General features: G+C 40.8%; 1 protein-coding gene across 2 annotated transcripts; it reads right to left on the bottom strand.

The window, feature by feature from the left end:
* Positions 1-9,668: 9,668 nt before the first annotated feature.
* Positions 9,669-13,506, bottom strand: LOC311145149 (SREBP regulating gene protein). Of its 2 annotated transcripts, none has more exons than XM_084181347.1 (5): positions 12,745-13,506; positions 12,399-12,555; positions 11,991-12,142; positions 11,600-11,713; positions 9,669-11,212 (listed from the first exon to the last, which is right to left on the bottom strand). In XM_084181347.1, the coding sequence occupies exons 1-5, from the start codon at positions 12,835-12,837 to the stop codon at positions 11,129-11,131; spliced, it is 600 nt and encodes a 199-aa protein (XP_084037473.1). In that variant the 5' UTR covers positions 12,838-13,506; the 3' UTR covers positions 9,669-11,128. The 2 variants fall into 2 exon arrangements, with proteins under 2 accessions (XP_084037473.1, XP_084037474.1); XM_084181348.1 differs by having other exon boundaries at positions 12,399-12,573; positions 12,745-13,503.
* Between the last annotated feature and the right edge of the window lie 1,092 nt (positions 13,507-14,598).

Raw genomic sequence — 14,598 nt, 5'->3', positions numbered from 1 at the left:
TAACTACAGTGTAACAACCACAGATTCAGATCATAGGCTATAACGGTAACTTTTTATACTGCTCAGCATAGTTCTGAACTATACTAGAAAACAGGTCAATTACACAATGAGAATGTCAGTGGACTGATTTGAATTCCCCCCCCCCCCCCCCTCTTATGCGTTTCCAGATTAAAACAAATGGCTTCCTGACCGACCAGCAGGCCCACAGCATGGATGGGGTTCCCTCGGTAACCATCGCTGGCTCCACCCCTAAGGAGAAGCTTCAGAACATCTCCAACAAGGCCATGCTCTTCCACTGGCACATCAACACGGTAACCAAATACATGACTGACCTGTTGGAGGTCTCAGATAATGAAACTCAGATTCTTCTGGGCCTCCTGAGTGATTCCAGGAACCATCTCAAGAAACTATCTGGCCTCGTAGAGGCGCTCCTGCAGATTTTGGACCCAAACACACCCAGTACTACGTCCACTAAGCCCCAAGACGTGCCCCGTGATGACTATGAGAAGAAGATGTACGGCTGGACTGTGCTAGACCGGCACAAGGACTTTGTTGCCATGGTGTTACAGGAAGTTGCTGGCTTTAAGGATAATACTGTGTTCGAGGGTTAGACAAAGTGATTGTCACCCAAGGGTGATTTTAGGATATTTATTCCAATATTATCAGGTATTTCATGTAAATAAACAATCAGGGGACACAGGCCCACTGACAATAATATGAATGTGAAAGAGAAGCATTTGTTTGCTGCACAGTATGTATTTATGTATATTTTTCTTCTATTTTTGAAATCATTTTGTTATTTTATTTTCGAAACAGTCCAGAATACAGTCTTGAAGCAAATTAATTGTTATGCTCTTGCATTATATCAAATTTTGTATTAACATTTAATCTACTCAGTTCACTCTCCTTAAGCTATTTTGTTCCTACTGCTCCTTGTCTATGGAGCCTCAATTATTCCCTTATGCTCCACACATGGCAGATCAGTTGAGGTCAATGGTGTAGTGGACGGTAAACTCAAGTACACCCAGTTTAGGGTTAGGGATTTATTTATCCAAGGTGCTCAGGGGTTTTACCCATCTGCTTTTTACCACAACATCCCTGGTTGAGGGTAGCCTGGTCGAACGAGGCTAGATTGCGGCAGCATCTCCCCGACTCAAAGGCTGATGCACAGGGGTGATGGTGGTTGTGGTTAGAGTGAAGTAGTACAGGCACTTCCAGGAAGGTCAGCAGGCCCCAGACAGTGAAAGGCTCTTTCCCAAATGGCACTCTATTCTCTATTTAGTGAACTACTTTTGATAGAGCCCAAGTAGTTCACTAAATGGGGAATAGGGTGCCATTTGGGACGCAGCCACTGCCTCCCTAATCAGTCATCTCATGACGTCCTCCCTGCATCCTCACACAACACACAGATAACAGGCTGACGTCTGTCAGTTTCATTCTGATGCTGTATACTAAAGGGTTGCCAGTGCCATAGATGGGCAATGTATGATACAAATGTATGCATTCACATACTGTACGTTGTTTTCGATAAACATTTCTGCTAAATGGGCCTATTTTAACACTATATGGGTTTGTTTTTAAACTTGGCACTTTTGGTCTCCGCTACGTCAAGTTAAGAATTGGTGGCCTTTTTATTTTATTTTTTATAAACCGGACATTTTGTGTTCAATTTGTCATGAGATTGATATGAACAAATGGGTGATGTTCCCTTCAAGAACTGGATCTGTAGGTAGTTAACACTGTAAATGTTGTTCATATTTAATAAAAAATATATATGAATACCGTAATGAATAACTACTTTTACTGTATTTGTTTTGCCATTCATATTAAAGGCCCGGTGTAGTCAAAATTCTGTTTTTCCTTTTGTTTTGTCATATTTCAAATCAAATTTTATTTGTCACATACACGTGTTTAGCAGATGTTAAAGCGGGTGTAGCGAAATGCTTGTGCTTCTAGCTCCGACAGTGCAGTAATATCTAACAAATAATATCTAACAATTTCACAACATATACCCAATACACACAAAACTAGTAAGGAATGGGATTTAAGAATATATACATATATTTGTGCAACAGCTGATGAAACTAACACTAAATGTAATCAGTGTTATTTCCCAATAGTTGCTGGTTGAAAATCAACACAGAACCTTAAATTCAGTAGGTTCTGCATAGGTGGAGTTTTGGGTTGCCTCGTGACATCACCAGGCAAAATAATAAAGACTCTTCCAAACCTCTATGCCAATAACCGCTAGCTTTCAGGTTACATATCCCTACCATTAAGCTACCCCGCTCCACTTCTAACTATGGTAATGCACTGCTCTGGTCCTCTTCCCCGCTCCACTTCTAACTATGGTAATGCACTGCTCTGGTCCTCTTCCCCACTCCAATTCTAACTATGGTTATGCACTGCTCTGGTCCTCTTCCCCACTCCAATTGTAACTATGGTAATGCACTGCTCTGGTCCCCTTCCCCACTCCAATTCTAACTATGGTAATGCACTGCTCTGGTCCTCTTCCCCACTCCAATTCTAACTATGGTAATGCACTGCTCTGGTCCCCTTCCCCACTCCAATTCTAACTATGGTAATGCCTGCTCTGGTCCTCTTCCCCACTCCAATTCTAACTATGGTAATGCACTGCTCTGGTCCTCTTCCCCACTCCAATTCTAACTGTGGTAATGCACTGCTCTGGTCCTCTTCCCCACTCCAATTTTAACTATGGTAATGCAGTGCTCTGGTCCTCTTCCCCACTCCAATTCTAACTATGGTAATGCACTGCTCTGGTCCTCTTCCCCACTCCAATTCTAACTATGGTAATGCACTGCTCTGGTCCTCTTCCCCACTCCAATTCTAACTGTGGTAATGCACTGCTCTGGTCCTCTTCCCCACTCCAATTCTAACTATGGTAATGCACTGCTCTGGTCCTCTTCCCCACTCCAATTCTAACTAGGTAATGCACTGCTCTGGTCCTCTTCCCCACTCCAATTCTAACTATGGTAATGCACTGCTATGGTCCTCTTCCCCACTCCAATTCTAACTAGGTAATGCACTGCTATGGTCCCCTTCCCCACTCCAATTCTAACTATGGTAATGCACTGCTCTGGTCCTCTTCCCCACTCCAATTCTAACTGTGGTAATGCACTGCTCTGGTCCTCTTCCCCACTCCAATTCTAACTGTGGTAATGCACTGCTCTGGTCCCCTTCCCTGCTCAGACCACACCCAGACAGTCCTAGCAATATTCTTGCTTGAGATTTTATTTTTTTATTTTTTTACCATTTAATGGGAAATTATTACAGCAAGTAACCTGTTACCCAGAGTCATTTGATATATTGAGCTAAAACAGCTGGACTGGGCCTTTAATACATGATAAAACACAACATGACTCAAGCATGGAATTATGAATGTATTCTGGTTCATAAATATCAATGCATATCTTCAGCCTGAGCCAAGCAGTCTGTAGCTGGTAGTTGTATCACTTTCTTGCACATCAACTTCCTGAAGTTGAGAAATAGGTAGAGTTCATGAGAATAATACAGGATGATTCAGTGGATAGTTAAACATGTAACTCATACGCCAAGCAAACAAACTGAAGATGGTGTTTAGTTAAGCAAATAACCACCTAAAAGGAAACATCTTAATTGATTTTTCTGATGGGTTTTCACCTTGTGTGATATCACATAAGATATGAAGGAAGTTGATCATATCCGCATTACATTTTTCAACATATATGACTAAGCAAGATGAATATAAGACTGTGGCCTCTGTTACTGGGCAGAGCAACTCATTCTTGGCTATGACTGACAACATAAGCAAGAAAAACTAAAGATATGATGCTATATGATATTTTCTTTATGAAGTTAACAGCAGGTAATATTATGCAACATCTGTGTCCACAACTACACTCAATTACAACATATTACAGCAAAAACGTTTAATTATATCAGATTGCAAATTATACACAAAAGGCCCTTCTACTATCCAAAACCATGTGTACTTTCATGTCTTTGAGTCTTGTTGTGATTTTGCGTTGACTTCTTTTCCAGGACTTCTCAAAGCATTGTGCATATTGGTGATGATGGACACTCTGGAGGCTGGCCCTTTTCCCCGGATGAAACCACCTGGGGGCTGCAGGTCCAAGGAGCTAACCACCCTCACCAAAACACTAATCAATGACAGCCTAACCAGCTATGTAAGTAGCTACATCTGTCTTAATATGCCATTTAACAGACGCTTTTATCCAAAGCAACTTACAGTGAATGCATACATTTTTGTATGTGATCCCTGCAGGAATTGAACCCACAGCCTTACTTGGAGTTGCTAGTCCTGCTACTCGCTTACCAACTAAGCCACACCACCAGAACCAAACTGTATTAAGTAGCTATGTTTCCATTAACTTTCCCATTGATTTTTTTTCGACATTTAAAAAAGTTGCGTAGAAAAAAAGATGCGACAATTGCCTGCTAGGGTGTTTGCCTTTCAACTATTTTTTTTGTCGATAAAAACGGCTGTGCGTAATGACGTTACACCTATAAAACGATTGCCGAATACTTTTGAAGGTACGCGGGGCACGTGATGTGTCAAATAAAAATGTAGTGGTTAATGTGTTTCCATTACCCATTTAGACAAATTGCGCATTAATAAATTGGCGACAGCCTGTATGCTCTCCCACCTATCCGTTTCATGGCTCAGGTAGCCCGCGAAAGTCAGCATGGATAGAATGCAAAGATTTACTAATATTTGTCATATTATAATAATTGTCATGTGCCAACGTATCGCCAAGGTCTGTGCCATGGTGAAACTTGCACTCTTGTAGATCTGAAATAATTGGATGTTGAAACTTACCAGTCAACCAGAAAAGCAAGGCGAAGCAATTCAGGCATTCTTGAAAATCAGGACAATCCAATCCCCCTCAAAATAATTATAGTTGAAAAAAAATATTTTGCAAGCAGTAGACATTTATAATTAAATGTGGCGGTTGTAGTTACGTGATGACATCACGTGCCCCGCGTACCTGCAAACGAATTCGGCTATCATAATTTATTAGAAAACTGTTTCCATCATCATTTATCGCAATAAAGTTCGACAAAATAAAAATCCACGCGTTGAACGCATAAAATGTTGTCTATCTTTAGAAAATGTCTCCTATAGCTTCCGTTTCCATTTTTTTGCGACATTGCTTTTGTCGAATAAACCTGGGTCAATGGAAACCTGCCTACTGACTGACTTTAGGACCGTGTTTACTTGCATACTGTACCTGTATAATTACTACTGTCCTGTTCCCGTCATGATCCTTCATGTTCTTTACTTATTGGATCCATGCAAATTCCAACTTCTTCCTCTTACTTTCTGCCAATTTGGAGAAAGACAAGTCAGTTCATGGGTCAAAATACCAACTGTTGTTACTGGGATATTAATTGCCCAGCCCTCTCTATTTAACTGAGACATTCTGTCCATGATAAGTAAGGACTGAAAAGCATTGACTTAAAACAGAATTTACTGAAGACATTCCATCATGTCAGAGTACATATTTATGGTCTATTTTCAAATCTCTTTTCCCCAGGAGGCAGCCAATGGACAGAACATCCAACCTTTGTCCCCAGGGTTCCCAGACCTGGACCTCAACAGTCCCTCACCTTCCCCTCGGGAGAGAGCTCGTTGTGGGCTACACTTCATGGGCAAGGCCCTGGAAGAAGTCCTCAAGGACCAAGAGAGTGACCTGAACCCAGATCACATGTCAATGCACAGCAACCTGAATGACTCTGTTACCATGGTGAGGATGCTATCTGCCTGTCTGAAGAGAACCATCGGGGGTAACTGCACCCAGAAGCCAGCCCACCCCGAGATACCCAAGCACCCCTTTCAGAGGAAGCGGTGGAGCCTTACCCTTCTGCAGGAGTCACGGGACTTCCTGGTTTGGGTGGAGTCTGTAGTGGATTCCAGAATACCATAGATTCTATAAACACTGAATTATATTTTATTTATTATAATATTAATGTATTTGGTGAATTTTAAAGGTAATGTATTTGTCTTGAATGCTATTTATTCAGATATATTTAATAAAAAAATATATATAAACTACCGTTCAAAAGTTTGGGGTCACTTAGAAATGTCCTTGTTATCTTCTTAATCTTTTATTTTTATTGGCCAGTCTGAGATGTGGCTTTTCCTTTGCAACTTTGCCTAGAAGGTCAGCATCCCGGAGTCGCCTCTTCACTGTTGACGTTGAGACTGGTGTTTGGCAGGTACTATTTAATGAAGCTGCCAGTTGAGGTCTGTTTCTCAAACTAGACACTAATGTATTTGTCCTCTTGCTCAGTTGTGCACCGGGGCCTCCCACTCCTCTTTCTATTCTGGTTAGAGACAGTTTGCGCTGTTTTGTGAAGAGTAGTAGTACACAGCGTTGTACGAGATCTTCAGTTTCTTAGCAATTTCTCACATGGAACAGCCTTCATTTCTCAGAACAAGAATAGACTGACGAGTTTCAGAATAAAGTTATTTATTTCTGGCCATTTTAAGCCTGTAATCGAACCCACAATTGCTGATGCTCCAGATACTCAACTAGACTCAAGAAGGCCAGTTTTATTGCTTCTTTAATCAGCACAACAGTTTTCAGCTGTGCTAACATAATTGCAAAAGGGTTTTCTAATGATCAATTAGCCTTTTAAAATGATAAACTTGGATTATCAAACACAACATGCCATTGGAACACAGGACTGATGGTTGCTGATAATGGGCCTCTGTACACCTATGTAGATATTCCATTAAAAATCAGCCGTTTCCTGCTACAATAGTACAACGGTAGTGTATATATATATACACAGTGGGGGAAAAAAGTATTTAGTCAGCCACCAATTGTGCATGTTCTCCCACTTACTTTCGCAAGCCACTGTATTAGTTATATTGGGCCAGGCAAGCCCTGATAACGTATTTGAAATAATTTCAAATAGTATTTGAAACCAGGTCTGTGTCACAACAACAATATCATATTCTCTCTCTCTCTCTCTCTCTCTCTCTCTCTCTATAAAGACAATGAAATGCTGACTCCAAATGGAATGAGGAAATTTGCTTCACTTCATTTACTGTAATCTCTTCAACCCTCCCCTCAGTCACCATGGCACTAGCAAACGTAATGTTTCCCCTCACCATTAGCTCTCACAAATGGTTTAAACCAAGTTATGATTGTAATTCTTTTAAGATATGTAGGTCTTTCTTACAGAACACATGTTTATACGACCAATAATGGAATTATGAGTTATTAATTATTATTATTACTACTGTGAATTAGTGTTCACAGTACTGGACACTCCAGTGCCCATGAGCACATCTATAGGCAAATATATTTTTATCTTTCACTCAAGATAACCTTTAGTCAGGGAACAGAAGGAATGGAAATAGAGGGAGTTTTTGGTTCGAACAAGTTCAAACAGGTGCCATTAATACAGGTAATGAGTGGAGGACAGAGGAGCCTCTTAAAGAAGAAGTTACAGGTCTGTGAGAGCCAGAAATCTTGCTTGTTTGTAGGTGACCAAATACTTATTTTCCACCATAATTTGCAAATAAATTCATTAAAAATCCTACAATGTGATTTTCTGGATTTTTTTTTCTCATTTTGTCTGTCATAGTTAACGTGTACCTATGATTAAATTTACAGGCCTCTCTCATCTTTTTAAGTGGGAGAACTTGCACAATTGGTGGCTGACTAAATACTTTTTTCCCCACTGTATATGTATGTCTATTGTGAACAAATGACTATTTGATCAATAACACATCACCTTGTCTTGAAAAAGTTATAACAGCTAAATTAGGCATGTTATGGATGCTTTCTTAAGTAGTCCAAAGTTTCAACATATTACCAGCTCATGATGTCTATCTTGACTACAGCAACAGCATTAGTGTTTTTCTTATAAAGCTGATTGTATCAGAACTTCTGCAATAATAATAATAATGTAATAATAACACCATTGCCATGATGACATAGTTATAATAGTTTGTGCTAAATCAAACTGTTTGCCTAGTTAGTGAACAGGCCTACACTGTGTCCCCTTCCCATGTGACAGTCATTAATCAAATTGCCATGAACTAAAATTTGTCAGGACCTTAATATATTTTCTAATTACAACACAGGTTCTGTTTTCACAGCTTTCAGGATGATTAATTGTTTAGCTCTGGCCATGTTTCCCAAGTGGATCATTTAAAGGCATGGAGATTTATATCTGCAGAGGGCTACTGTGCATCCCAAATGGTACCCTATATAGTGTATGAATTACAACCACTTAAAGCCCATTCTTCAAATCAAGCCAGGTGCTACTAGCTCATCAAACACTTCTGAAGTTGATGTGGCGCTATCCAAGTTTCTTATCCCCCACTTTTTGTGAAAACTAAAAGATGTTTTAAAAGTTTTCATTTTGTCATACTGCATATCAAAATATGCCAATTCTAGTTGATACAACTCTGACCCCCAATTTTTATTTCTTTTATTTAACCTTTATTTAACCAGGTAAGCCAGTTGAGAACAAGTTCTCATTTACAACTGCGACCTGGCCAAGATAAAGCAAAGCAGTGCGATAAAAAACAACAGTTACATATGGGGTAAACAAAACAAAGTCAAAAATACAAACAGAAAATCTATATACAGTGTGTGCAAATGTAGCAAGTTATGGAGGTAAGGCAATAAATAGGCCATAGTGCAAAATAATTACAATTTAGTATTAACACTGGAATGATAGATGTGCAAGAGATGATGTGCAAATAGAGATACTGGGGTGCTAATAACAATATGGGGATGAGGTAGTTGGGTGGGCTAATTTCAGATGGGCTGTGTACAGGTGCAGTGATCAGTAAGGTGCTCTGACAACTGATGCTTAAAGTTAGCGAGGGAGATAAGTCTCCAGCTTCAGAGATTTTTGCAGTTCGTTCCAGTCATTGGCAGCAGAGAACTGGAAGGAATGGCAGCCAAAGGAGGTGTTGGTTTTGGGGATGACCAGTGAGATATACCTGCTGGAGCGCATACTACGGGTGGGTGTTGCTATGGTGACCAAGGAGCTAAGATAAGGCGGGGATTTGCCTAGCAGTGATTTATAGATGACCTGGAGCCAGTGGGTTTGGCGACGAATATGTAGTGAGAACCAGCCAACAAGAGCGTACAGGTCACAGTGGCGGGTAGTATATGGGGCTTTGGTGACAAAACGGATGGCACTGTGATAGACTACATCCAATTTGCTGAGTAGAGTGTTGGAGGCTATTTTGTAAATGACAACGCCGAAGTCAAGGATCAGTAGGATAGTCAGTTTAACGAGGGCATGTTTGGCAGCATGAGTGAAGGAGGCTTTGTTGCGAAATAGGAAGCCGATTCTAGATGACTTTGGATTGGAGATGCTTAATGTGAGTCTGGAAGGATAGTTTACAGTCTAACCAGACACCTAGGTATTTGTAGTTGTCCACATACTCTAGATCAGACCCGCCGAGAGTAGCGATTCTAGTCGGGTGGGCGGGTGCCAGCAGCGTTTATTTATTATAAATTATTACTTTATTGTATGTATTATTACTTTATTCATAATATAGAATGCTTTCATAGTGAAATTAGTGAAATACATAATTTATTTATAAAATTATTTAATGCAATACTGAGAATTATTCTGAAAGGGTCTGCGTAATGTAAACCGTGAGCCGATTACTTTCAGTCACTTTATTAAATAACCAGTCAGTCAATATGCATGCACGACTACACACAAAAGTAATGACATTCTTTATAGTTTGTTTTGATTTTCAACAATAAGGACAAAACAACCGATATCATCCTTCAGTACATCGGCAGGCTTTAAATACAGACCTTTATAACATGGGTCGTGTTCATTTGGCACCAAACAGAAGAACAGACTAAAACAGGGAAGGATTTTACCAATAAAAAATAAAGAAAAAATCAGTTTCGAAACGTTTTTAAGAATGTTCTGTTGCGTGCCCTAATGAACACAACCATGATGTGGAACAATGGCAGCATGAGGTGAATCCTAACTGGTATAATGAGCGAATGAGACCTGATGATCATCACTGATGAAGTTATGAAGCTATGCACTTATGAAGTGTAAATAATATAGTTAAATCACATACAGTATTTGTCCATTGTTGTGAGGTTACGATAGTGTTCTTCAGAGCCATATGTAGAGACTATTACTCACATTATCAAAAGGCATCCGTTATTGTCAGTCAAAGTTGGCCAAATCCCCTCTATACAGAATATGGGTTTGGTGTTCTTGGTGGCTCCCATCTGTTAAGCACCGTATTGTGTCAGACATTAAGGCCATTATGTCGACACAAGATGAAGGGGAATCCCTTCTTCCCAAGGAGCATCAAGGTGTGTCTCTTGGCTTTTAGTTGGACCATTTCTTTACATTCTCGTAAGTCCCAGAGGAACAGTTATTCGTTTCTATACAGTCTCATAGGTCCCAGAGGACCGTTATTAGTTTCTATACAGTCTCATAGGTCCCAGAGGACCGTTATTAGTTTCTATACAGTCTCTCAGGTCCCAGAGGACCGTTATTAGTTTCTATACAGTCTCATAGGTCCCAGAGGACCGTTATTAGTTTATATACAGTCTCGTAGGTCCCAGAGGACCGTTATTAGTTTATATACAGTCTCGTAGGTCCCAGAGGACCGGTATTAGTTTCTATACAGTCTCGTAGGTCCCAGAGGACCGTTATTAGTTTCTATACAGTCTCATAGGTCCCAGAGGACCGTTATTAGTTTCTATATAGTCTTGTAGGTCCCAGAGGACCGTTATTAGTTTCTATACAGTCTTGTAGGTCCCAGAGGACCGTTATTAGTTTCTATACAGTCTCATAGGTCCCAGAGGACCGTTATTAGTTTCTATACAGTCTTGTAGGTCCCAGAGGACCGTTATTAGTTTCTATACAGTCTCATAGGTCCCAGAGGACCGTTATTAGTTTCTATATAGTCTTGTAGGTCCCAGAGGACCGTTATTAGTTTCTATACAGTCTCGTAGGTCTCAGATGACCGTTATCAGTTTCTATACAGTCTTGTAGGTCCCAGAGGACCGTTATTAGTTTATATATAGACTTGTAGGTCCCAGAGGACCGTTATTAGTTTCTATACAGTCTTGTAGGTACCAAACAATCATATTGGCAGGAGTTCAGGTGGACTTTCTCCATAACAGTATTTTGCTTGTGGATTTCTGTAGGTATTTTCATGTTGGACACTCTACAGAAGCAAAAAGAGAGGGTAAACACAACCATTAGAATGTTTTCCATCAATTTCTCTCGCCATCTCTGCATGACAGGATGTGGGTAGGGTCAGGGAGTGATCAGAGACCTGGGCACAGATTCAAAAAAACCTTCTTAAGAATACATTTCTTCTTAACTGTAATTTTTTCGATAAAAGCTAGCTAAATCGGTTGCCTAGCAACAAACATCTTAAGAAGATTCGTAAGAAAATCATTAAATCTTAAGATATTGTTGAGGAAATGCACTTACGAACTATCTTATGAACTTATTTTCTTAAGAAGCTTATTACATTTTGGCGTAAGAAGTGTTTTGTGAATCTGGGCCCTGTTATCCTTGTTTGTTTCATGTAGACAACTCAACCTACCTGCGATGAAGTCCGACACTTGGCTAAACACAACTCAAAGTGGTCCTCCACGGCTGTGAATAGGTTCTGGAAGCCATCTGCAGCTCGGTTCAGGAAACTCTCTAGAAGAGGTTGCTGAGAGAGAAGAGAGGAGAAAATATGAGAGAGAGCGAGAGAGAGGTAGAGGTGCAACGTTCAGATCAAAATCTGGTATTCCTAACATGGATTAGTCATAACACAACCACTGCAAAAGGTTCAGATGAAAACAATGGAAAGTTAAAGATGCCAAGCTAAGATCAAGATCTGACTCCATTGACTGAAAATATGTAAATGCAAAAGTTGCAAATTCTCATTTGGAACAAACAATTTTGCTGTTGGATGCAGCACAACAAGAGTGCCACAGCTTGAATACCTTATCAGGCTGGAGGCAGCAGGACACACAGTGCTCGTAGATGTTGCAGCAGCCGTTGGCCAGACAGCTTTTACAGATGTACTGTCTTGAGCTGGGGGCGTTGACATTACAGCAACCATTCACCAGCAGATCGTTTCTCTCACACACATAACCTGTGGGGACATTGAAGTGGTCTTTCATAATACCTCAATGATAGGGGCTTTTCTCGCATCATATTTCCTTAAAACGCATTGGAGAAGAAGGACTGGGGGGAGGGACCTTGTGCATTCTTCTCAAATACGTTTGAAAAGGAGGTGAGGAGATTGTGAGGAGGTCTTGAGGAATCACAGAAACACAGTTTGAGATAGAGGCGTTATTCCCTAAGCGATAACAAGTGAGTGAATGAGTCCAGTTAGGTTCATAACTCACCCAGTTCATCTGTGAGCAGCGTTTTGCCCTGAATGGAGTTCCGGCACTGAATGATCTGCCTGCTACTGTTGCCCAGGTTGAACCTGACTTTCCATGGGATCGGGTGGTCCGGGTCCCTGGCCTCCAACAGGTTACGATCCCGTATGGTTCTCTCCTCCTGCATAACACAACACATCTCACACACACATATTGTATAGCCAAAAGTAAAGACCTTGCTGCATGTGGTGTGGTTTGACATAAACTAGTATAGCCCAGAGCTGGACCTCAATCAATCAAATGTATTTATAAATCTGTATTCCAGTCCTTTGGACTAGATATAAACCTGAGATGTCAAGAGTTTAACTACCTGTTTCAGGGTGCTGGTTAGGAAGTAGATCAAAGACAGTCCAAACACCACACCTAGCACCCAACGTTTTCTCAGTAACCTTCTTAGCACCATTGCATGACGTTATTGGGAGATCCCTGATTGAATTGCAGCAATGCTAACTAGCTAATGTTAGCTGGATAAACCATCTGTTAGCTAGACTTCTGGTTCAACTGGAGTGTCTGGTTATGACTGGAAGTTTAGAAATCACGTTCAATAACGCCAGTAACTGAGAGCTTCGTTTGGTCAACACCACAACCTAACCCATTTTGTTGGCTAGCTAGCAATGCTAAGCAAGAAAACGTGGTAGTTAGCTAGCTAGCTGTAAATTACATTTATGTCATTTAGCAGACGCTCTTATCCAGAGCGAATAAATACGCTGTAAAGAAGGATCACAGCTGTGCTAGGTAGGTAGATACAAAGTAACGTAAATATTAGCTAGCCGTTTTGGATAAAGAATGCTTTGTTAGCCTGCGTCGCTGCAAACAAGCTAACAATGCTAGGCTAGCTACTCATCCAGCTAGACTGATAGTTAATATTAGCTAGCTAACGTTACCCGCTGTGAGATGCATAAGCTAATTAGCTAGCGTTAGCTGGCTATAACTCTACAAGACACTACTGACAAATAACATATATTGCTGACGTTGACTTCAGAGAAATGACCGAGAAAGCTTAGAAAATAAACAACGTTTTTTTCCCCCATGAAATCTGACATCCACCATCAAAACAATTCACTAACACGAGAAAGTGTTCTTCTTCTTCAGTGGGGTTTATCGGCGGTTGGCATCCAACGTTATGGTGCATTACTGCCACCTACCGTACTGGAGTGTGGGCCAGAGACAGGGATAAACTAAATCCTAGCTGCCAACCCAGTTTCTCTTAAAAAAGACAACAAAATATGTGATACTATATCTAATATACTCTTTAAACTAATTTTCTGTATACCCTTCTCCCTCATACTTAATCTCATCCTCTCTCTTTCCCTCTGATACTGCCCACACTGTAGCAATACATGCTCCACAGACTCTATTTCCTGACAATAATCACATTTTCCTGATGAATGCTTTCCTATCACGCTTAGTGTCTTATTCAACTGGCTGTGTCCCACCCTTAATCTTGTAAATATAGCCTCCTCTCTTCTGTCCCTTCCTGCCGTCCTCCCCTCCCCGACTTTCCTCTGTACTTGAAATAAATGCCTTCCCTTAATATTTATATTCCACTGCTCCTGCCATCTCTGCACCATCACTGTATATATCAGTATTTTTGCCTCTGCCTTGCTCATTGACACTTCAACATCAACAGCCCCACTACTAAGTGCTTGTTTAGCCTGTTCATCTACTGCCTCGTTCCCCTCCACCCCCACATTGGCTGGAACCCAAGTAAATCTTATCTGTATCCCCATCTGTTTAATCCTGCCATGGGTTTGTAGCACCTCATAAAGCAGGTCTTGTCTGCTACGTGAGCTAAAGGACTGGAGACTCATTAACACTGCACATGAGTCAGAGCAAATAACTAATCTGTCTGGCTTAGCTTCCTCCACCCACTGCAAGGCCAACAGTATGGCCATCAGCTCCGCCGTATATACAGCCAGATGATCTGTAATGCGTTTCCTGACTTCCACCCCACATTCCTGCACTACAAATGCTGACCCAGTACGTCCTGTCCTTGGATCTTTTGAACCATCTGTGTAAATGGCCACAAAATCCTGATACACAGTTTCCAGACGACTCTTAAAGAAATCAGCTGGATCAACACCCTCCCTATCTTTCTGTAGTCTCTCCAACACTTCTAGATCAACTACTGGAGGCGGGAGTAGCCATGGTGGATTTACAGGAA

Source organism: Coregonus lavaretus (genome assembly GCF_964263955.1).
Source record: "Coregonus lavaretus genome assembly, chromosome: 17".
NCBI lineage: Eukaryota > Metazoa > Chordata > Actinopteri > Salmoniformes > Salmonidae > Coregonus > Coregonus lavaretus.
This window is presented reverse-complemented; position numbering and strand designations above follow the sequence as displayed.